We start from the raw sequence: 22,063 nt of genomic DNA, 5'->3' as shown, positions 1-22,063 counted from the left end.
ATTGCTTTTAAAATGAGTTGCGGATGTCTGGTTAAATGTGGGCAATGTTGTTAGATGTGCAACAGTGATAAAGAAGGTACAAATTTTATCTTTTATAAACAAAGCTTAGAAAGGTGAATGGGAGCTGATGTTTTCATGAGTGTGTCTCCTCTTCTGCCCATGTGAAGAATAAGTTCAAAGTTGCGGACCGTTTGTTAACGATGGAGCAGCTTATCAAAGGTGCGAATGAAGGCCGAGTCAAGGAAATGTTTGGAACAGGAACAGCTTGCACTTTGTGCCCAGTGGGACGGATCCTTTACAAAGGAGAGGTGAGGACACTAGATATTATATATAGGGAGAACGACCATTTGTTGATGGATTTTACACACCATATGAAAGCAATGTCTATGGAGAGAGAAGCAGGGTCTCCCAATTACAGCTATTGCCTTTGGGAGGCAGCTTAGATCATTATGGTGTTCAGTATATAAGGTGGAGGTAGGTACATTTTGGAAAGATTAGGGAATTGAATGCTGTGGGGATCTGGCACAGAGAAAGAGTTGATGCCTGAGGTAAATGAGACATCATTGAATGGTGGGGCAGGCTTGAAGTGCAGGGTGGGCGACTCCTGCTCCTATTTTAGACTGTAAAGCTATCAGTTATAAGAACAGAGTTAAGCCATTTGGCTCATTGAGTCTGCTTTGCCATTTTTCAACACCGTTCACCTTCTCCCCACAACACTTAAACCTTGTACCAATCAAGAATCAGTCAATCTTTGCATTAAATTTACTGAATGACTTGGCTTCCACAGCTTTATGTGGCAACGAGTTCCCAGTTTCGCCACCCTCTGGTTGAAAAAACTCCTCCTCAATCTTAAAGGGACCACCTTTTACTCGGAGGCTGTGCCCTCAGATTCTGGACTCTACTATTAATGGAAACTCTTTCTCCATGTCTACTTTATCCAAGCCTTTCAGTACCCAGTCGGTTTTCTTGTGCACTTGTCCTATTCATCCTTTCTTTCATCTTCTCTGGAACTTAAAAATAACTTGTTTCCTTCTCTTCTCCAGTCCTAATGAAGGGTCTTTCACTTGAAACATTGACCTAGTGTCTCTTGGCACAGATGCTGCCTGACCTGCTGAGTATTTCTGGTCTTTTCTACTTTTGTTTCCGATTGCTAGCATATGCAGACTTGTTTTTGATTTTCTTGGTTTGGGTTGATTTCATCTCTTGATAGACACACTTCCAGGAAGAGTGAATGAAGGGGCAAAGGGACAGATTGTTAAAGAGGTTCTTTCTGACCCAGGTAGGATATAACTCTGTAGAGACATGAGAAAGTCTGCAGATGCTGGAGATCCAAAGCAACATACACAAAATGTTGGAGAAACTTCAACAGGTCAGATAGTAGCTATGGAAATAAATTGACAGTCAACACTTCAGGCCAAAACTCTTCTGCAGGACTGGAAAGGAAGGGGGAAAAAGCCAGAATAAAACGGTGGAGGGAGGGCAAGGGGGGTAGCTAGAAGGTAAGAGGTGAAGCCAGGTGGGTAGGAAAGATAGAGGACTGGAGAGGGAATCTGATAAGGGAGTGGACCATAGGAGAAAGGGAAGGAGGAGGGGACTGAGGGGAAGGTGGCAGGCAAGTGAGAAGAGGTAAGCGGCCAGAGTGGGGAATAGATGAAGAGGAGAGGGAGAGGGATTTTTTTTTGCCAGAAGGAGAAATTGATATTCATGCCGTAAGATGGAATATAAGGTGTTGCTCCTCCACCCTGAGGGTGGCCTCAGCTTGCACAAGAGGAGGCAAACAAGTCAAGTCAAACAAGTGATGGTGTGGAAAAGGAAATGGAGACGTGAATAAATACGGTGAAATCAACTTGATAAAGTTAGGTTAATTCCTGAAGAAAGTACCTACAGGTCACGTGGAGTAGGTCATGCGGATGCATTTAATGGCTTGGAATTACAAAAAGAAAAGGTAATGGTAGAAATGTGGGAAGAGGTACTTAGAGGGCGAGGCAGTCAGTATGGCAGGTGTATGTCAATACACACAAACTATAAACAGCCTGTGTTTTTGCTCTAATTTTATAAGGAAAGATTTAGGTTGTCTGACTACGCACAATGCTGCTGAGATAGGGGCCAAAGTTATTGGATTCTTATATACTAGAAGATGAAAACAGAAGGCGTTGGTGACACTCAGGAGGTCAGGCAGCGACTGTGGGGGGTGAAATGGAGTCAATGTTCAGGGTCGGTAATCTATTGTTGGTAGTTCTTGTGTTCATACACTGGGTAGTCACTTTTTGTAAGTGGGTGGTGAAGGACTTCCTCTTCCTGAGATCCCTCACACAGCACTGCAGAAGAGATGAAGGTTGATGTCGTCCACAGGAAGTGCTGATTCAGAATCAGAATCAAAAATGAATTGATTATCTCTGACATAGGTCATGAAATTTGTTGTTTTGTGGCAGCAGAACAGTGTAAGTCATAAACAAATACAATAAGGAATATATAAAATAACCAAGTAGTGCAAAAAGACAGCAAAGTAGTGGGTTCATGGAACATTTAGAAATAAGATGGCGGAGAGAAGAAGTTAAAGTCTGACCCGCCAGTGCTTATGGCAGTTTCCATGGCATGAAGTGACTGAGAGGACAAGACACCCCCCACCCCCCCCGGATAGGATGCCAGGTTAACCCCCAGCATTTTGCTGGTACCCATTTTCAGCTGGGCAGACTGCAGCAGTGTGTGGTTCAGTGCCTTGCTCAAGGACACAACACACTGCCTCGGCTGGGGCTCGAACTCACGACCTTCAGATTGCTAGTCCAACACCTTAACCACTTGGCCACGCACCAGGCAGAGCGAAGAAGCTGTTCTTAAAACATTGAATGTGTGTCTTCAGACTCTGGTACCTCCTCACTGATGGTAGCAAAGAGAAGAGAGCATGCCCTGTGTGATGGTGGGAGAGGGGAATCCTTAATGATAGAGATTGCCTTTCTGAGGAATCACCTTTTTGAAGATTTCCTGATATCGGAAAGGCTGGTGCTCATGATAGAGCTGCTGAGTTTACAGCCCTCTGTGGCTTTTTTCCAAACCTGTGTGGTGGCCCCACCACACTAGACAGTGACGCAATCACTTAGAATGATGACTACTGTACATCAGTAAAAATTCGCTAGTTTTTGGAGACATAACAAATCTCCTCAAACTTCTAGTGAAATACAGCCGCTGGCATGCCTTCTTTCTAATTTCATCAATATGCTTGGGCCCAGGGTAGATCTTCAGCGATGGTGACACCAGGAACTTCAGACTGTTCACCATTTCCACTGCTGACCCTTTGGTAAGGACTGGTGTGACACAAAATAACATGGTGGTATTGTGCACCTATATACAAATGGTGGCATTTCTCACCCATAAAACAACCCACAGATTGGCACAGTGCTTGCCCAACTGACAACAGTTTCTCCAACTCAAACCCTACACATACCCTCAATTCAGTTGTTTTCCCATACAATCAAGGGGTGTGAGCCTCATAGGCTGAGCCAGCATTTACTTGCCTGTCTTTAATTGCCCTTACAATAAAATGATATACTGCCTTTTGCAGTCCATGAGGTGCAGGGTAAGTATATTCACAATGTTCCAGGGATTAGCCCCAGCAATAGTGACAGAACGGTCATATATTTCCAAGTCAGGGTGGCTTGTAGCTTGGAGGGCAACTTCATGCTCTTGTCCTAGCTGGTAAAGTTCATAAGCTTGGGAAGTGCTGACTGTGTCAGCTAGGGAAGGCAATCTGACTGTCATCTTACTTCCCTCCTCAGCCCATGCTGGCCAGTATAAAGAGGAGAAGTGGAATGGGGAGATAGAATTCCAAGGAAATCGCCTCTCCACTCTCAGTCATGAATCAGGGCTGTTCACCCAAAACATTGACAATTGACTTCATCCTACATCTGCTGCTTGACCTATTGTTTCTTGCTCTGTGACTGATGTGGTAGTGTTTGAGATCTCTATGCCTGGTCATCGGTAACTACTGCGAAAGAACACAACAGGTGGACGTATCAGGAGCTGTGCTGTGATTGAAATTGTACAAGGCATTGGTGAGACCAAATTTGGAGTATTGTGTACAGTTTTGGTCACCAAATTACAGGAAAGATGTCAAAAAAATAGACAGAGTACAGAGGAGATTTATTAGAATGTTACCTGGGTTTCATCACCTAAGTTACAGAGAAAGTTTGAACAAGTTGGGTCTTTATTCTTTGGAATGTAGAAGGTTGAGTGAGGGACTTGATAGAGGTATTTAAAATTATGAGGGGGATAGTTAGAGTTGGCATGGATAGGCTTTTGAGAGTGGGGGAGATTCAAACAAGAGGACATGAGTTCAGAGTTAAAGGGCAAAAGTTTAGGGGTAACATGAGGGGGAGCTTCTTTACTCAGAGAGTGGTAGCTGTGTGGAACGAGCTTCCAGCAAAAGTGGTTGAGGCAGGTTTGATGTTGTCATTTATACTTTATACTTTATTGTCGCCAAACAATTGGTACTGGAACGTACAATCATCACAGCGATATTTGATTCTGCGCTTCCCACTCCCTGGATTACAAATATTAAATATTAAAGATATTAAAAATAGTATAAATTAGTAAATATTGAAAATTTAAATTATAAACTATAAATTTAAAGTTAAACTGGACAGCAATATGGACAGGAAAGGAATGGAGGATATGGGCTGCGTGCAGGTCAGTGGGACTAGGTGAGAATAAGAGTTTGGCACAGACCAGAAGGGCCGAGATGGCCTGTTTCCGTGCTGTAATTGTTATATGTTTATATGGTTATTCTACATTCTCTTTTATCTATCATTCTAGAGCCTACATATTCCAACCCTGGAAAGTGGAGGAAAGTTAGTAAGGGAGCTTGCTGACAGCCTGGCCAATATACAAGTGAGTATGAAGTGATTACAGGATTTCCACGACTTTTTACAGAAGTTTACCTGTGTACGAGGGGTTGATCCAGTGGTGTTTAGAGTGATTAAATGACTGTGTTTGGTGGCTCATTCTACTGCTGGGAAATAGAGAACCCAGGGACATGAGGCTGTACAGAATTGAAATAGATCCAGATCCATGTCCTTTCCGCCCATCTACACTGATCCTATTTCCCAATTTCAGAACATCCCTCTCTGCTTTCCCTCTTTAAGTGCCTGACTAAATGTCTTTTAAACGTTGTGATTATATTTGATTCTAGTACTTCCTCTGGCAGCATGTTACAGATATCAACCACTCTCTGTGAAAAAAAACCCTTCAAATTATTTTTTTCCCTCACAGATTAATACTGTTCCCTCTTGTTTTTGATGCCCCTACCATGGGAGAAAATATTTTTTTTAACTATCTATCCCATCTCTGTCTCTCATATTTTTGTGTACACTCGGTGGCCACTTTACTAGGTACAAGAGGTACTTAATACAGTGGTCACTGAGTGTACGTTTGTGGTCTTCTGCTGCTGAAGCCCATCCACTTCAAAGGTCCATGCGCTATGCATTCAGAGATGCTCTTCTGCACACCACTGTTGTAACAAGTGATTATTTGACTTACTGCTGCCTTCCTGTCAGCTTGACCCATTTGTCCATTCTCCTCTGATCTCTCTGATTAGCAAGGAGTTTTGCCAACAGACTGGCTGCTCATTCATTGGATGTTTTTCTGTTTTTTTGCACCATTTCCTGTAAACTCTAGAGATTGTTGGACATGAAATCTCAGGAGATCAGCAGTTTCTCAGAGACTTAAACCAGCCCTGTCTGGCACCAACAAACATCCCATGGTCAAAGTCACTTAGATCACATTTCTTCCCCATTTTGATGTTTGGTCTGAACAACAACCGAACCTCTTGACCATGTCTGCATGATTTTATGCATTGACTTTCTGCCATGTCATTGGTTGATTAGATATTTGAATTAATGGGCAAATATACAGGTAAGATGCTGGTCAATCTCCTCTGCGTGGTCTCCTGCACTATCACAGCTATCCTATAGTGTGAGGACCACAGCTGCACACAATACTTCCAAGTGTAGCCTAACCAGTATTTTGAGAAGTTGAAACATAAAGACCTAACTCTTTACTCCATTCCCTGATCTCTGCAGAATTCAGTATCTGTTTTATTATCACTGACTTAAATATGACATGAAACTTGTGTTGGGACAGGAATGCAGACATAAAATTACTAAAAATTGTCAAAAGTAAGTGACTGATACAGAAACAAATGAATAATGAGATAGCGTTCGTGGGTTCATGGACCATACAGAAATTTGATAGCAGAGGGAAAGGTGCTGGTCCTAAACCATTGAGTGTAGGTCTAAAGACTCCTATATCTCCTCCCTGAAGGTAGTAATAAAAAGAGGGACCCTCAGATGTTGAGGATCCTTAATGATGGACACTGTCTTCTTGAGGCAACACCTGTTGAAGATGTCCTCAATGGTGGGGAGTGTTGTGCCTGTGATAGAACTGTCTGAATGTGGGTTAACTGAGGTTATCAGTCAATGAATGGTGTTCCAGCTTCAGAGGCTGATCTGTTCACTTGTGTCTCTGTGGGTGAGACTGGCAGTATGGCCCCAGCTCTGTTTGCCTTGAGGGAAGGAATGAGTTGGACAAAATCTGGCAGGTGTGTCAACTTCTTCCCCTGGCAGCTCACTCACCACGCATATCTTTATGACCATTCAATCACTTATGTGGTCGTTTCTCTGATGTCAGCTTATATTATCCTCAGTTTCATGACCTGCACTGTTAGGTTTTGATCTCATCACCATCTCGGCTGCTATCCTATTACCAAAACCTCAAGGCTGCTCTACCTAATTATACTGCTGATGATCCAAAAGGGGCAACCCAGTTGGATAGTGGCTAGTGTAAACCAATTATAGCACCAGCAACCCAGTCCAATTCCAGCTGCTGTCTGTTTGTTCTCCCCGTGACTGCATGGGTTTCCTGCATTTTGAATTATATTTTATTAACCTATTTATAATGTAACATTTTAGTTTATGTGCTATGTATGATGTATCTTGTGTGGGTGCACTGAGGTCCGGGGGAACACTGTTTTGTTTGGTCGTATATATGTACAGACAGGTGACAATCAACTTGAACTTGAACTTTGACACAAAGGATGCATCACTCACGTCCCCATCTACATCAACGGAGCTGTAGTGGAGCATGTATCAAGCTTCAAATTCCTTGGTGCCCACATTTCCGATGATCTCACCTGGTCCCTGAACTCTTCCGTCCTGATCAAAAAGGCGCAACAGCGCATTTATTTCCTGTGGAGCATCAAGAAAGCTCACCTCTGTCCCAGGATACTGACGGACTTTTACCGCTGTACCATTGAGAGCATACTCACCAACTGCATCTCAGTGTGGTATGGCAATTGTCCCGTATTGGACCGCAAAGCAGTCCAGCATGTGATGAAAACTACCCAGTGGATTATCGGCACCCAATTGCCCACCATTGAGAACATCTACCATAAACGCTGCCTGGGTAGGGTGAAAAGCATTATCAAGGATGCATCTCACCCTAACCATGAACTTTTTTACTCTCCTCCCATCCGGTAGGCGCTACAGGAGCCTCTGCTCCCGCACCAGCAGGCACAGGAAGAGCTTCTTCCCTGAGGCTGTGACACTGCTGAACCTCACATCACAGCGCTGAGCAGTATTGCACCCATATAGTACTGACTCAGTACTTTTATATTTGTGTGCTGTAGCACTTACTTTTTATTCACAGTTATTTTGTAAATAACACTATTCTTCGCATTTCTGGTCAGATGCTAACTGCATTTCATTAACTAAGTATCTGTACATGGCACAATGGCAATAAAGTTGAATCTAATCTAATCTACAATATGTGCAAAGAGCTTCCAGAGGAAGTCATACAGCAGGTACAATAACTACTTTTAGAAAGATTGTTAGGCAGCTACATGGATTGGAAAGGTTTACCATAAGATATAACAGCAGAATTGGGCCATTTGGCCCATCGAGTCTGCTCTGCCAATCTATTAAGGCTGGTGTATTATCCCTCTCAACTCATTCTCCGGCCTTCTCCCTGTAAATTTTGACACCTTGCTGATCAAGAACCTATCAACTTCCACTTGAAGTATATCCATTGACTTGGCCTCCACAGCCGATTGTGTCAAAGTAATCCACAGATTCATCACACTTTAGCTAAAAAAAGTTCTGGCTCATCTCTGTACTAAAGAGCTGTATTCTGAGGCCTTGCCTTCTGGTCGGAGACGTCCCGCGCTATAGGAAACATCCTCTCCATGTCAACTCTATCTAGGCCTTTCAATATTCAATAGTTTTCAATGAAATCACATCTTATTCTTCTTTACCCAGTAAGTACAGGCTCAGAGCCATGAAACACTCCCCAAATGTTAACCCTTTAATTCCCAGGATCATTCTTGTGAACCTTCAGTGGGCCCTTGACAGCACGTCCTTTGTTAGCCACCATTGTAGCGCAGCGGTTCGTGCAATGCTATTATAGCTCGGGGCGTCGGAAGTTCAGAGTTCAATCCCGCTGTACTCCGTAAGGAATCCATATGTCCTCCCGGGGCTTTGGCTGGGTGCTCCGGTTTCCTCCCACAATCCAAAGACGTACTGGATAGGTTAATTGTCTCATGATTAGGAAAGACCTTAAACTGCTCCCCATATTCCATGTGTGTTAACGTTTAAGGAATATTTCACTAGGACTCCCAAGTCCCCGCACCTCTGATTTCTGAGTTTGCTCCCCATTTAGAAAATAGTCTACGCTATTCCTTCTACCAAAGTGCATGACCACACACTTCGCTACACTGTATTCCACCTGCTATTACTTTTTAGAAGGTTATCGGGAAAATGTCAGCAAATGGGACTGTACTGGATGGGGCATCTTGATTGGCATGGACCAGCTGAGTGCAAAGGCTTGATTCCGAACTGTATGACTCCATGACCCTTTGTCTCTATGTCTCTGTCTCTATGACTCTGTATCTCTGTCTGTATGACTCTGTGACTCTCTGTCTCTGTCTCTATGACTCTGTGTCTCTGACTCTGTCTCTATATTTTTCTGTCTCTATGTCTGTCTCTGTGTCTCTGTTTCTATGTCTCTATGTCTCTATGCCTCTATGCCTCTATTCATAGTCATAGTCATACTTTATTGATCCCGGGGGAAATTTGTTTTCGTTACAGTTGCACCATAAATAATAAATAATAAATAGTAATAGACTGTCTCTGTATCTCTCTGTGCCTCTGTATTACTCCGTCTCTCTGTGTCTATGTCTCTGTGTCTCTATGACTGTCTCTCTGTCTTTATGTCTCTCTTTCTCTGTGTTTTTCTGTCTCTGTCTCTCTGTGTCTCTGTGTTTCTCTGTCTCTCTGTCTGTGTCTCTCTGTATTTGTCCCTCTGTGTCTCTGTGTCTCTCTGTCTGTGTCTCTCTGTCTCTGTGTCTCTCTATGTCTCTCTGTATCTCTGCGTCTCTCTATTTCTCTATGAATCTATGTCTCGATGACATTATGGCACTATGACAATATTACTCTATGACTCTGTGACACTTTGACTCTATGACTTTGTTCACAATAACTGGCACATGAGAAGACGTAGTTGGTGAACATGAATATACCCAGTGAGGATAATTGCTCCAGTAGCCCGCAGAGGCATTGTCTACCCATGGAGATTCAGCTGGCCAGTACCATTCTCTGTGGAACCACTTTCTGGGATATATTGTGTGTCTAGCATAGGGCATAATTTAAGTGTCAGTAGATGAAACCAACCTTGAAAATCCTGCAAACAATGATTAGGGGGATATCAGATTCATGGAGGATGTACATTTTAAATTGGAGGAATGTAACAGCATACAATTTGATTGGAGGTTTGAGGAGAATTATAAGTCACACAATTATAAAGGACATGAGGGAATACAATTAGAGAGAGGAATGCTGTTTTGTCCATTAGCTCCATACGTAAATAAACCATGTAGTCTCACTTCCCTGCCCCCTCCACCCACAATTGTTGGAACATACAACGCCCAGATGATACAGTAGTTGTCAAGTTATTGTGCCTATTGTTTTGGGTTTTGCTGGGCGACAGAAGGTGTATTTTTTGGATTTTTACACTCACAAAAAGAGAATTATTTAAATCCTACTTTAAAGGTGATAGAAGATAAGCTATACATTAACACTCAAGGTTCTGCAGATGCTGGAAATCTAAAGCAAACACAAAATGGTGGAGGAACTAGCAGGTCAGGCAGCGTCTATAGAGGGGAATAAACATTCAACCCTTCATCTGGGGTCTTGACCAGAACTATCAACTGTTTATTCCCCTCCATAGATGCTGCCTGACCTGCTGAGTTCCTCCTGCGTTTTGTGTGTGTTGCTTTAGGTCTACATTGAATACCTGAGAGTATGTGCAAGGAAAACACTCAACTCTTGATTGAGGGTGCCTGGATTCTAAGTCATTTTGGTGCCTGTGATACAGGAGAAAGGTTCAAACATTTGGACAGTGAGGACCCAGAGAAAGCAGAGCAGAAATCTGTGACACTGGCTGTCAGTCTTTACCTCGACCACCAACAGAGCAATGAGCTGCTTTGTATGCTCTAACACTCTGAGCTCTCTGGTGATTTCACAAAGGCAGGAGAATGAAAGCGGTCAATAGTCTGGCTAATAATGGTATTGATTATTATGTTATCATGTAGATAACATGGTTATACAGGCATGTGGGATACGAGCCTTCAGTGGTCTTGGTATTGAATAGAATGGCAGGGAAGTTATGCTCCAAGTTTATAAAGCACTGAACTGGAGTGGATGGTTCTGGCCACCCATTATAGGAAGGGTGTGATAGCATTGGAGAGGCTGCAGAGATGATTCACCAGGAGGTTGCTTGAGATGGAGTGTTTCAGTTATGAGCAGAGAGAGGAAAAGCGGTTCTTTCTCGTGGAGAAGACTATACAATTATGAGGAGTGTAAATAGGATAGATAATAGGAATCTTTCCCTATATCAGAGATTAAACTAGAGGAATTAGATTTTGAGTAAGAGGTCTGAGAGGGTCTTTTTCTCATCCAGCAAATTGACGAATATCGAGAACATGCCCGGAGCGAGTGGTGGAAGCAGAGTCAGTGATAACATCTGGAAAGCAGATAGCTAAGCAATTGAATGATTAGATTAGATTAGATTCAACTTTATTGTCATTATGCCAAGTACAGATACAAAGCCAATGAAATGCAGTTAGCATCTAACCAGAAATGCAGAGAATAATGATGCTTACAAAATAACTGCGAATAAAAAGTAAGTGCTGCAGCACACAAATATAAAAGTACTGAGACAGAACAATATGGGTGCAATACTGCTTAGTGCTGTGATGTGAGGTTCAGCAGGGTCACAGCCTCAGGGAAGAAGCTCTTCCTGTGCCTGCTGGTGTGGGAGTGGAGGCTCCTGTAGCGCCTACCGGATGGGAGGAGAGTAAAAAGTCCAGGGTTAGCGTGAGATGCATCCTTGATAATGCTTTTCACCCTGCCCAGGCAGTGCTTATGGTAGATGTTCTCAATGGTGGACAATTGGGTGCCAACTGCTGGGCAGTTTTCACCACATGCTGGAGTGCTTTGCGGTCCGATACGGGACAATTGCCATACCACACTGAGATGCAGTTGGTGAGTATGCTCTCAATGGTACAGTGGTAAAAGTCCATCAGTATCCTGGGACAGAAGTGAGCTTTCTTGTTGCTTCGTAGGAAATAAAGGCACTGTTGTGCCTTTTTGATCAGGATGGAGGAGTTCAGGGACCAGGTGGGATCCTTGGAAAATCCAAGGAATTTGAAGCTTGATACACGCTCTACTACAGTTCCGTTGATGTAGATGGGGACGTGAGTGTGACTCCTAGCATGCCTGAAGTCCACAATGATCTCCTTGGTCTTCTGGGTGTTAAGGGCCAGGTTGTTGTCAGCACACCACGCGGCCAGGTGCTGGACCTCGTCCCTGTAGGCCGTCTCGTCATCCCCTCTGATCAGGCCAACCACCATGGTGTCATCTGTGAACTTGATTATGAAGTTAGAACCGTGTACAGGAATGCAGTCATAGGTGAAAAGGGAGTACAGAAAAGGACTCAGCACACAGCCTTAAGGCACGCCGGTGTTCAGGGTGAGAGTGGAGGAGGAGAGGTTGTCTAACTTAACTGATTGGGGTCTGTTATTCAGAAAGTCCAAGGTCCAATTGCAGAGGGATACGCTGATGCCAAGCTGGAATGATATACAGAGTCTTAGTTATATAGTACACTAGCAGACCCTTCAGCACAACCTATCCATGTCAGCCAAGATGTCTATCCAAGCCAGTCCCGTTTGTCTGCATCCCTCCATACCTTTCCTATCCAGGTACCTGTCTAGACATCTGATAAACTTTCTAATTACACCTGCCTCAACCACTTCCTCTGGCAGATTGTTCCAAGAAGTGTCAATGTACAGAGCGACCTTGGTTCATTGTTCCCTGAAACTAGGTGGTGAAGATGGTGTTTAGGTTCCTTTTTCCTTTACCGACAGGGATTCTGAGAGTAAGAGTTAGGGAATCATGTTGTAGCTTTACAAGACATTAGTTAGACCACATCAGGAATGTTGTGTGCACTACTGCTCACCACGCTATTACAAGGATGCGGTTGTGCTAGAGCAAGTGCTGAAGAGATTCACAACAATGTTGCCTGGAATGGAAGCCTTTGGTTACAACAAGGCAGTGGATAGGCAGGGATTGTTTTCAGCACGGGAGGGTGAAGGGTGAAGGGTGGCCTTACAGAGCTTTAGAACATTATGAGGAGTATAGATAGGGTAGATAGTTAAAGAGTCTTTTTCCAAGGGTAGGGGAGCCCAAAGCTAGAAGGCATAGGTTTAAGGTGAGAGTTGAAATATTTATAGTTTTTGACATGGAAGGTGATGGGTATATGGAACAAGCTGCCAAACCCAAAAGAGATGGCAGAAGCAAGTGCAATCAGCATTTAAAAAAGTATTTAGATAGGTACAGTATAAGGATAGGAAAGATATAGAGGTATATTAACCCAATGCAGTAAAATAGAATTAGCATAAATGAGCATGCCAGACAGCATGGCTGAGTTAGGCTGACTATGGTGTATGACTCTCTGTCTTTCTATGACTCAACTACATTGATTGGTCACCAGATACACCAGATCAGGAATAAATGGCAGATTTACAACAATCCATTTTAAACCTGGTTCTGTTTACCTCACTCCTGGATTTATTTAGTGACTTGAATTTTAATTCCCCACCTGGGTGTATAAAGGGGCTGAATGGCCTATTCCCATTCTGTTTGCTTTCCTGTGAATAAAAATACAAAATGCGCGAAATGACCCCAGGCCAGGCAGCAACTGTAAAGAGATAAAAACAGGCTTAATCTTTCAGCTCAGTCGGACAGATATTTATAGATTTAAGATGTTGAATGTTTAGAGTTTAGCAGAATGAAGAAATTGTAAAGCTTTAGGACTGGTTGTAATGGGCAGAGAAAGTGCTAGGGCAAAGAGAACAAATACAAATGGCCACCATTATCAGAATCAGGTTTATTATCATCAGCATCTGTCGTGAAATTTGTTAATTTAGCATCAGCAGTTTAATACAATACATGATATAGAAGAAAAAAAACAAAATAAAATAATAGTAATAAATAAATCAATCAATTACAGTATGTGTATATTGAATAGATTAAAAATCATGCAAAAACAAAAATAATAAATATTAAAAAGTGAGGTAGTGTCCAAAGATTCAATCTTTGGACACTACCTCACTTTTTAATATTTATTATTTAGGAATCGGATGGCAGAGAGGAGGAAGCTGTTCCTGAATCACAGAGTGTGTGCCTTCAGGCTTCTGTACCTCCTACCTGATGGTAACAGTGAGAAAAAGGCATGCCCTGGGTGCTGAAGGTCTTTAATAACGGACGCTGCCTTTCTGAGACACCGCTCCCTGAAGATGTCCTGGGTACTTTGTAGGCTAGTACCCAAGATGGAGCCAACTAAATTTACAATCCTCTGCAGCTTCTTTTGGTCCTGTGCAGTAGCCTCTCCCCGCACCCCCCCAAAACCAGACAGTGATGCAGCCTGTCAGAATGCTCTCCACTGTACATCTACAGAAGTTTTTTTGAGTGTATTTGTTGACATGCCAAATTTCTTCAAACTCCTAATAAAGTACAGTCGCTGTCTTGCCTTCTTTATAGCTGCACTGATGTGTTGGGACCAGGTTAGATCCTCAGAGATCTCCTCAGACACCCAGGAACTTGAAACTGCTCACTCTCTCCACTTCTGATCCCCCTATGAGGATTGGTATGTGTTCTTTCATGTTACCCTTCCTGGAGTCCACAATCAGCTCTTTTGTGTTACTGACATTGAGTGCCAGGTCGTTGCTGTGACACCGCTCCACTAGTTGGCATATCTCACTCCTGTACGCCCTCTTGTCTCCATCTGAGATTCTACCAACAATGGTTGTATCATCAGCAAATTTATTGATTGTATTTGAGCTATGCCTAGCCACACCAAGAGGGATACAGCAGCAAAACAGGCCCTTCAGCCCACTGATCATTGAGACCCCATTTACACTGATCTTACATGGAGGCTACCCAAGTGTAATATACACTCTAACCTAAGTGTCGCTTTATCCTGGCAGTGGAGGAGGCCACGGATGGGCATATCAGAAAGGGAATGGGAAGTGGAATTAAAATGGGTGGCCACTGGGAGATCCTGCTTGTTCTAGCAGATGGAGCGTAGGTGCTCGGCAAAGCAGTCCATCAACCTACATCGGGTCTCACTGATATACAAGAGGCCACACCGGGAGCAACAGACACTGTATATGACACCAACAGCCTCACAAGTGAAGTGTCGCCTCACCTGGAAGGACTGTTTGGGGCCCTGAATGTTAGTGAGGGAGGAGGCGTAGGGGCAGGTGTAGCACTTGTTCCGCTTGTAAGGATAAGTGCCAGGAGGGAGATCAGTGGGGAGGGATGAATGGACAAGGGAGCTGGGTTGGGAGTGGTCCCGGCGGAAAGCAAAAAGTGCGGGGAGGGAAAGATGTGCTTGGTGGTGGGATCCTGTTGGAGATGGCAGAAGTTTTGGAGAATTATGTGCTGGACTCGGAGGTTGGTGGGGTGGTAGGTGAGGACAAGAGGAACCCTATCCCTGGTAGGGTGGCGGGAGGATGGGGTAAGAGTAGATGTATGTGAAATGGAAGAGATGTGGTTGAGGGCAGTGCTGATGGTGGAGGAAGGGAAGCCCCTTTCTTTGAAAACGGAGATCTGCTTCGTTCTATAATGAAAAGCCTCATCCTGCGAGCAGATGCGGCAGAGTTGGAGGAATTGAGAGAAAGGGATAGCATTTTTACAAGTAACAGAAGTATAGTCCAGGTAGCTGTGAGAGTCCGTGGGTTTATAATAGACATCAGTGGACAAGCTGTCTCCAGAGATAGAGACAGTGAGATCGAGAAAGGGGAGAGAGGTTTCAGAAATGCACGATAAATTTGAAGGCAGGGTGGAAGTTGGAGGCAAAGTGGATAAAATCGACAAATTCCACATGGTTGCAGGAAGCAGCACCAATGCAGTCATCGATGTAGTGTGGGAAAAGTGCGGGACGGTCACCAGTGTAAGCTTGGAACATAGACTGTTCTACGTAGCCAACAGACAGGCAGGCATAGCTGGGGGACCCATGTGAGTGCCCACGGCTATCCCTTTTGTTTGAAGGAAGTGGGACGGGCCAAAATAAAAATTACTTAGAGTGAGGACATGTTCCGCTAGGCAGAGGAGAGTGATGGCGGAGGGAAACTGGTTAGGCCTGGTGTCCAGAAATAAACGGAGAGCTTTGAGACCTTCCTGTTGGAGGATGGAGGTGTATAGGGTCTGGACATCCACAGTGAAAATAAGACGATGGGGGCCAGGGAACCTGAAATCATTGAAGAGATAAAGAGTGTGTGAAGTGTCATGGATGTAGGTAGGAAGGGACTGAACTGGGGCGATAAAACAGTCGAGGTATGCAGATAAGAGTTCAGTGGGGCAGGAACAAGCTGAAACAATGGGTCAACCGGGACAAGTGTGTTTATGGATCTTGGGAAGGAGGTAGAAGTGGAAGGTGTAGATTGCTGGAACTATGAGGTCGGTGGCAGTGGATAGGAGATCCCCAGAGTCAGTAAGGTTGTTGGTGGTGTAGGAGACAATGGCCTGGTGTTCCTGTGTGGGGTGCTGTTCGAGGGGTAAGTAAGAGGAGGTGTCTGAGAGTTGGCACTGGGTCTTGGCACGGTCGTGGTCAGTACGCCAGACTACTGCAGCACCACCCTTATCTGCGGGTTTCATGGTCAGTTTAGGATTGGTGCAGAGGGAGTGCCTGGGTTGCTGAGTTCCTCCAGCATTTTGTGAGTAAAAGCTGGTGAAAATGGTTTCAATCTATCAGGCTGAAACTTTCTGAATTATGTTGAGATTCCTGCATGTTTCTGCAGCTGAGCTCATGAATGGGATTTCATCAGGTTCTCGGTCAATCAGAGAATGCCAGTACCAAAACAGGCCCTTTGGCTCACCTCGTCTGCATGGGCCATCAGCCACCCACTTGCACTAATCCTACATCAATCTTATTTTTTGTTCTCCCCCACACTCCTATCAGCACCCTCTAGTTGCCACCATTCACCTAAAACCAGTGAGTATTTACTGTAGCCAATTAATTCTGCAAGCCGCACATAATTGGGATGAGGGAGGGATCCAGAGCGCTCAGAGGAATCCCACATGGTCACAGGGAAAGCTTGTAAACTCCACACAGACAGTGCCGGAGGTCAGAATTGAACTGGCATCTCTGTTGCTGTGAGGCAGCGGCTCTACCAGCAGTGTCACTATGGCTGCCCTCAGGGCGAGGGGGGGAGAGATGAAGAGATAAATGAATGATGGAATAAGGTGAAGGAGACAAGTAAAATCAAAGACCGGCGAAGTGCTCTGATAATTGGGAGAAGGAGAACTAGCATTACAGAGGGAAACGTGCTGTCAACGCGGGAACTTGTTAAACTCAGTATTCAAGCGGAAGGTTGTAACGAGCAGGGTTGCACTTTCTTTTCTGCTGGCTCTGTGCTGTTGCGCGAGGAAGTCAAGAGAAAGCGTAAGGTGAACAGTTGGTAGTTTGCACACAGCCTCAGTGGCACCTTCTGCTGAGTTGTTGAACTGCCATGGAGTTGACATCATACTGAGCAGAGGGGGTAATGGGTTTAGCATGAGCCTCACGATGTTAACCTGGATGCGGTTATTAATCCCAAGTCAAAAGGTTAGGTGGTTCAATTTTTTAAAAATTTTCATGCCAATTTTGGTTACTTTCTAGGACATCTTCGTTCTCCTAATTAAGTCTATTTTTATATTCTGAATTATTTTGAATTTTTAAATGTCTCTAATGCTCCACGTTATTTTAAAGGCTTTCAGTAGCTTTGAACAGTTTAAGGTCCTTTGGGTTCCTGTGGGTGGGGCCTCAAGAAATCTCCTAGTGCATGAAGTTCTGGTTGCCACCATTAAGGAAGGGTGTGGGGGCTTTGGAGAGGGCGTAGAAATAGTTTACCAAGGTGCTGCCGGGATTAGAGGGTGTGAGCTATAAATTGAACTAATTTAGTTTATTTTCTCTGGAGCAGAGGAGACCTGAGACAGGTTTATAAAATGATGAAAGGTATAGATATTCAGACGATCAGGATTTTATCCCAGGGTAGGAATGTCGAGTACTAGGGGGCGTGCATTTAAGGTGAGAGGTGCAAGGCTAAAGGAGATGTTTGGGGCAAGTTTTTTTTGTGCCAAATGTGATGAGTGCCAGGAATGTGCTGCCAATGGTAATGATGGAAACAGATTCAGTAGAAGGATGTTACTGAGAGTTGTAGGGAAAAGTTGAATAGTTTAGGACTTTACTCTCTGGAGCATAGGAGAATGAAGGGAGATGTGATACAGGCATACAAAATTACGAGGGGTACGGATAGGGTAAATGCAAGCAGGCCTTTTCCACTGAAGTTGGGTGAGACTAGAACTAGAAGTGAAAGGTTAAGGATGCAAGGTGAAATATTTAAGGGGAACTTCTTTACTCCTGTGTGCGAGGAGTGGCGCCCCACACAGACTTCAAGAGAAGTTTTGATACATATGTAGATGGAAGGGGTATGAAATGCAGTGGTCCAGGTGCAGCTTGATGAGACTAGACAAGTTAACTAGATGGGTCAAAGGGCCTGCTTCTGTGCTGTAGTGCTCTATAACTCTATAATGGTGGTGTTTAAGAATCTGTGGGACAGATAAATATGCAGGGAATGGAGGGATATGGATCATGTACAGACAGAAGAAATTTAGTTTAATTTGGCATCATGTTTGGCACAGATATTGTGTGACAAAGGGCCTATTCCTGTGCTGTACTGTTCTATACAAAAGCTGAAACCTAGAAGCTGAGATTTGCTTGCCTGCAGGTTGTTATATTCATGGAAAGGTCATTGCCAGCAGTGTGAGTCAGTCTCCCTGCTCTCCTGAGTCCCTTATTAAGCTCCTTCCGGGCTACCTTATAACTCTCAGGAGCCCTGTGTGATGGTTCCTTCCTCAACTTTAAGTATGCTTCCTTCTTTCCATTGACATCTCATGCCAACCACAGTTCCTTCACTCTACCATCCTTTCCCTGACTCAGTGGGACAAACTTATCCAGAACCCCATGTAAGGGCCCCCCAAACAACCTCCACATTATCCACACTTCTGCTTAAGTCCCCTCCTCTGCCCCTTGGGTGTACTGTAGACGATCAGCCATGCTGAGACACATAAGGTAATGTAAACTTCAGAGAACAATATTTGATCTCTCGATCAGTGGAATTTAAGCTTTTAGTACAGCACATGACAAGAAAACATATGCTTGCAACACAATAAAAGGGTAATGTGTTGACAGTAGTATCGTTTTTCCCACATTGGTGAGACATGAGCCTGATATTTGTGCACTGCTTAATATATGCCATCATGCTAATAGGATGCAAATATCTTTGACAGCATGGACGTGAAGAGAGTGACTGGACCTGCGTGGTGGCGTGAGGCTTGGAGCATTTTTACAAGCAGTCCGACTGAAGGTTTGAGTAACTGGACAAGTGCCAAGTTTCACAATAGCTCCGACTCCTCTTCAGCGGTATTAATGTCACGGTGAAGGATTGCTGACCTTTAGCATTCAATAGAGTGAAGCACAAATCAGTTTGCAAAGTATACCCGATTTTCACTTGTGTTCAGTAGAGCAGTTTTATATCAGGCGGAGGCACTGGCAAGAACTGCCTTCTCACTGGTTCTGATTTTGTTTTGCTGATGAGCCTCAGCATGTTCCCATTCTCACTTCTCTAGTTCAGTGGCTCTGTATGGTGTGCCTCCAAGTCACAACTGTGTCATCATCTTTGGCACACGAGGTGTAGCTCATACCTGGTAACTAAGTTGCCCTTTTTGTCTATCAGTCAACTCTACTGTACAAGAAGAAATAGTGTGCCAGCCTTTAATAAATGGAGTTAGTGAAATGGGAGATAATATCCCCATCAAACAATAAAGGTCAAGACTTGAGGTCAACATGGTATTGTTTAGGCTTGTAAACTCCTGCATTCCTCTAAGTCAAGGATTCCCTACCTTTTTTATGCCATGGACCCCTACCATCAACCAGGGGGCCATCGATCTCAGGATGGGAATCCCTGCTCTCAGCCATGTTGCATTAGTAGCAGTGACTCATATATTGTGTTCCAAAAGTAAAATTGTAAGAGTTGAAATGCCAAATAATAGATTTCTACAGATTACACACCAAACTGAGACGCAGTTGACATCATGTGAACATTTAATAATTTATACACAACCTTTGGTAATTTTCTGATGCCATTAAATCGATGCAAAGTAAACCATGGTTTTTAAAATATAAGACACACTGTAAATGATATGCTCTGCATTTGTTCTTGTGGTGTATTTATTCTCAATTCTTTTGATCCTTGCAAAGATGATAGTTTGGGAAGATATTCCTGGCTTGGTATGCTGAACATGTTAAATAAAAAAACATGCCTTAGATTCTGCCTCTGCAGTCAATTCCACTGACTTCAGTCGAATGAGCTTTGGAGATCAAGTAGCAGCACATTTACCATTCCTCACCAGCAGCAAGTTCCTGAACATGTGGGTTTAAGTGTTAATGCATGGCGTTGATCGGGATAACATATAGCCTAGATTCAATTACATAGATATCAATCAATTATGTTTTAAGGAATTTGGAACCAAGGGAGGTTAATGGACTCAAATTGCAGGGGGAAAGTGTCATGTTGGTACAAGCTCCAGGACCTGTTCCTTTTTACACATTTAGGGTTATACAGCAGCCAATCCTGCAGCTTCTAATCGAATTCAGTTTCACCAAATGATTTAATAGAATTTTAATTCATGGCTTCGGGATTGCAAATTTACCATCCTTTTGTACCGTTCCAACGTAAATTAATTGATATCCTTTCTAACTTTGGCTTGACTGGAGGGAATGATTCTGGTGTACACTCTGGACAGGGTGTTGTGTGGAAGTACTGTCATACCACACTATTGTAGAACCAGTAAACTGCTATTCCCTTACACATGTCACAGTAGTCCTCAGTACATAATATACATAGATATTTACAGTACTATGCACATGTATATAGTTAAGGTGCCTAATACCTTTGAACAGTATTCGGTACAAATACCAATATTTTGACAGAAACTACCAAAACAAGGCCAATATCAGAGCTTCATTAATGTGGTCACAGCCCAGAATCGTATATGAGGGATGATTTTTGAATGAGATATTAAACTGAGGGAACAAAAAGCAAAAAACAATATAGAATTGCAGATATTGAACATGTGAAAGTAGAAAAGGTTTTGACTCTAAATTTTAGAGAGGGATGGGCCAAACATGGCAAATGGGATTAACTTAGATGGGGCTCTTGATCAGTGGACCAGTTGGCCGCTGTATGATTCTATGAATCTATTAAATCAGAAAATGCTGGAAACACTCAGCAGGTCGGGCAGCATCTGTGGAGAAGAAATTAGTTATCCCGTTGACAATTCTTTTTTGGTGGTGGACTTTCATCGGTTGTGTTCCTGTCTCCACAGAAAGACTGTTTTGCATTTGTCCCATCAAATGGGAGTAAAAGAATTTTCAATACAACACCAAGAAACCTGCCTGCTTTCCTAGCCAATATATAGCATCTGAATGATATCTCAAATTGTGCGGGCATCTGCCTCAATAGTGCTTGCGTTGTCAACTTATGGGCAAACTGTAATTCCCTACATTACTCCAGTGACCACATTGAGGGACCTCATTGGCTTTGAAGTGTTTGGGGACCTGTATTTATACAGCAAAAGCACTGGATAAGTTCAGCCTCTATTTTCTGTTTGAGACCTGTGTTTACAAGGAAGAGGACCTGGTAGTTGTGCTGAGGTCTTGAGGATTCTGCACCATGCCCACGTAACAGATTACTTTGTGTAGTGCTAACTATGTGCAGTGATTCTATGCAAATTTTACTGTTGTTTATATTCCTGGCCGTAGAATAACACAATAAAAAAAATACTTGTTGTGGAATCTGTTTCACTGTCTTCAATGTTCAAAGCAAGCATTTTAGTTTAAAAATGCATTTCATTAAAAGTCTGTTCTGATTCCCATAATAAAAGATACATGATACTTTCATCACCTGTGAGGGTACAAGTGTGTTGTCAGATATACAAATAGGTCACTCTTTTTCCATTAACAAACAAAAGAAGCCCAGAACACTGGAAACACTCAATGGGTCAAGCAGCACCTGTGTTGGCAAAAGATCAAAAACTTTTATGGGGACTGAGAGGGAAGAGGACAATGAATTCCACAGATTCATCACCCTCTGGCTGAAGTCCCTCTGTTTGAAAGAGACTTCCATTTTTTCTCAGGCTGTGCCCTCTGCTCCTAGATTCCTCCACAAATGGAAACATCTTCTGTACATGCATTCTATCTAAGCCTTTCAATATTCAACAGGTTTCAATGAGATACCCCCTTCATTCCTCTGAATTTCAGGGAGTACAGGCACACAGCCATCAAAAACACCACACACATGTTAATCCGGCAAACACAAGGAAATCTGCAGATGCTGGAAATTCAAGCAACACACATC

General features: G+C 43.4%; 1 protein-coding gene across 1 annotated transcript in view; it reads left to right on the top strand.

Moving 5' to 3' along the window:
- The window catches only part of LOC140186649 (branched-chain-amino-acid aminotransferase, cytosolic-like), a 114,527-nt gene extending 93,026 nt beyond the window's left edge, over positions 1-21,501 (top strand). The window contains exons 9-11 of the mRNA XM_072241047.1: positions 168-308; positions 4,810-4,884; positions 18,936-21,501. Of these exons, the coding sequence (XP_072097148.1) occupies positions 168-308; positions 4,810-4,884; positions 18,936-18,977 (258 nt within the window). The 3' untranslated portion in view covers positions 18,978-21,501. The remainder of the gene's footprint in view (positions 1-167; positions 309-4,809; positions 4,885-18,935) is intronic.
- Positions 21,502-22,063: the final 562 nt, after the last annotated feature.

Source organism: Mobula birostris, chromosome 23 (genome assembly GCF_030028105.1).
Source record: "Mobula birostris isolate sMobBir1 chromosome 23, sMobBir1.hap1, whole genome shotgun sequence".
In the NCBI taxonomy this organism is placed as follows: Eukaryota; Metazoa; Chordata; class Chondrichthyes; order Myliobatiformes; family Myliobatidae; genus Mobula; species Mobula birostris.
This window is presented reverse-complemented; position numbering and strand designations above follow the sequence as displayed.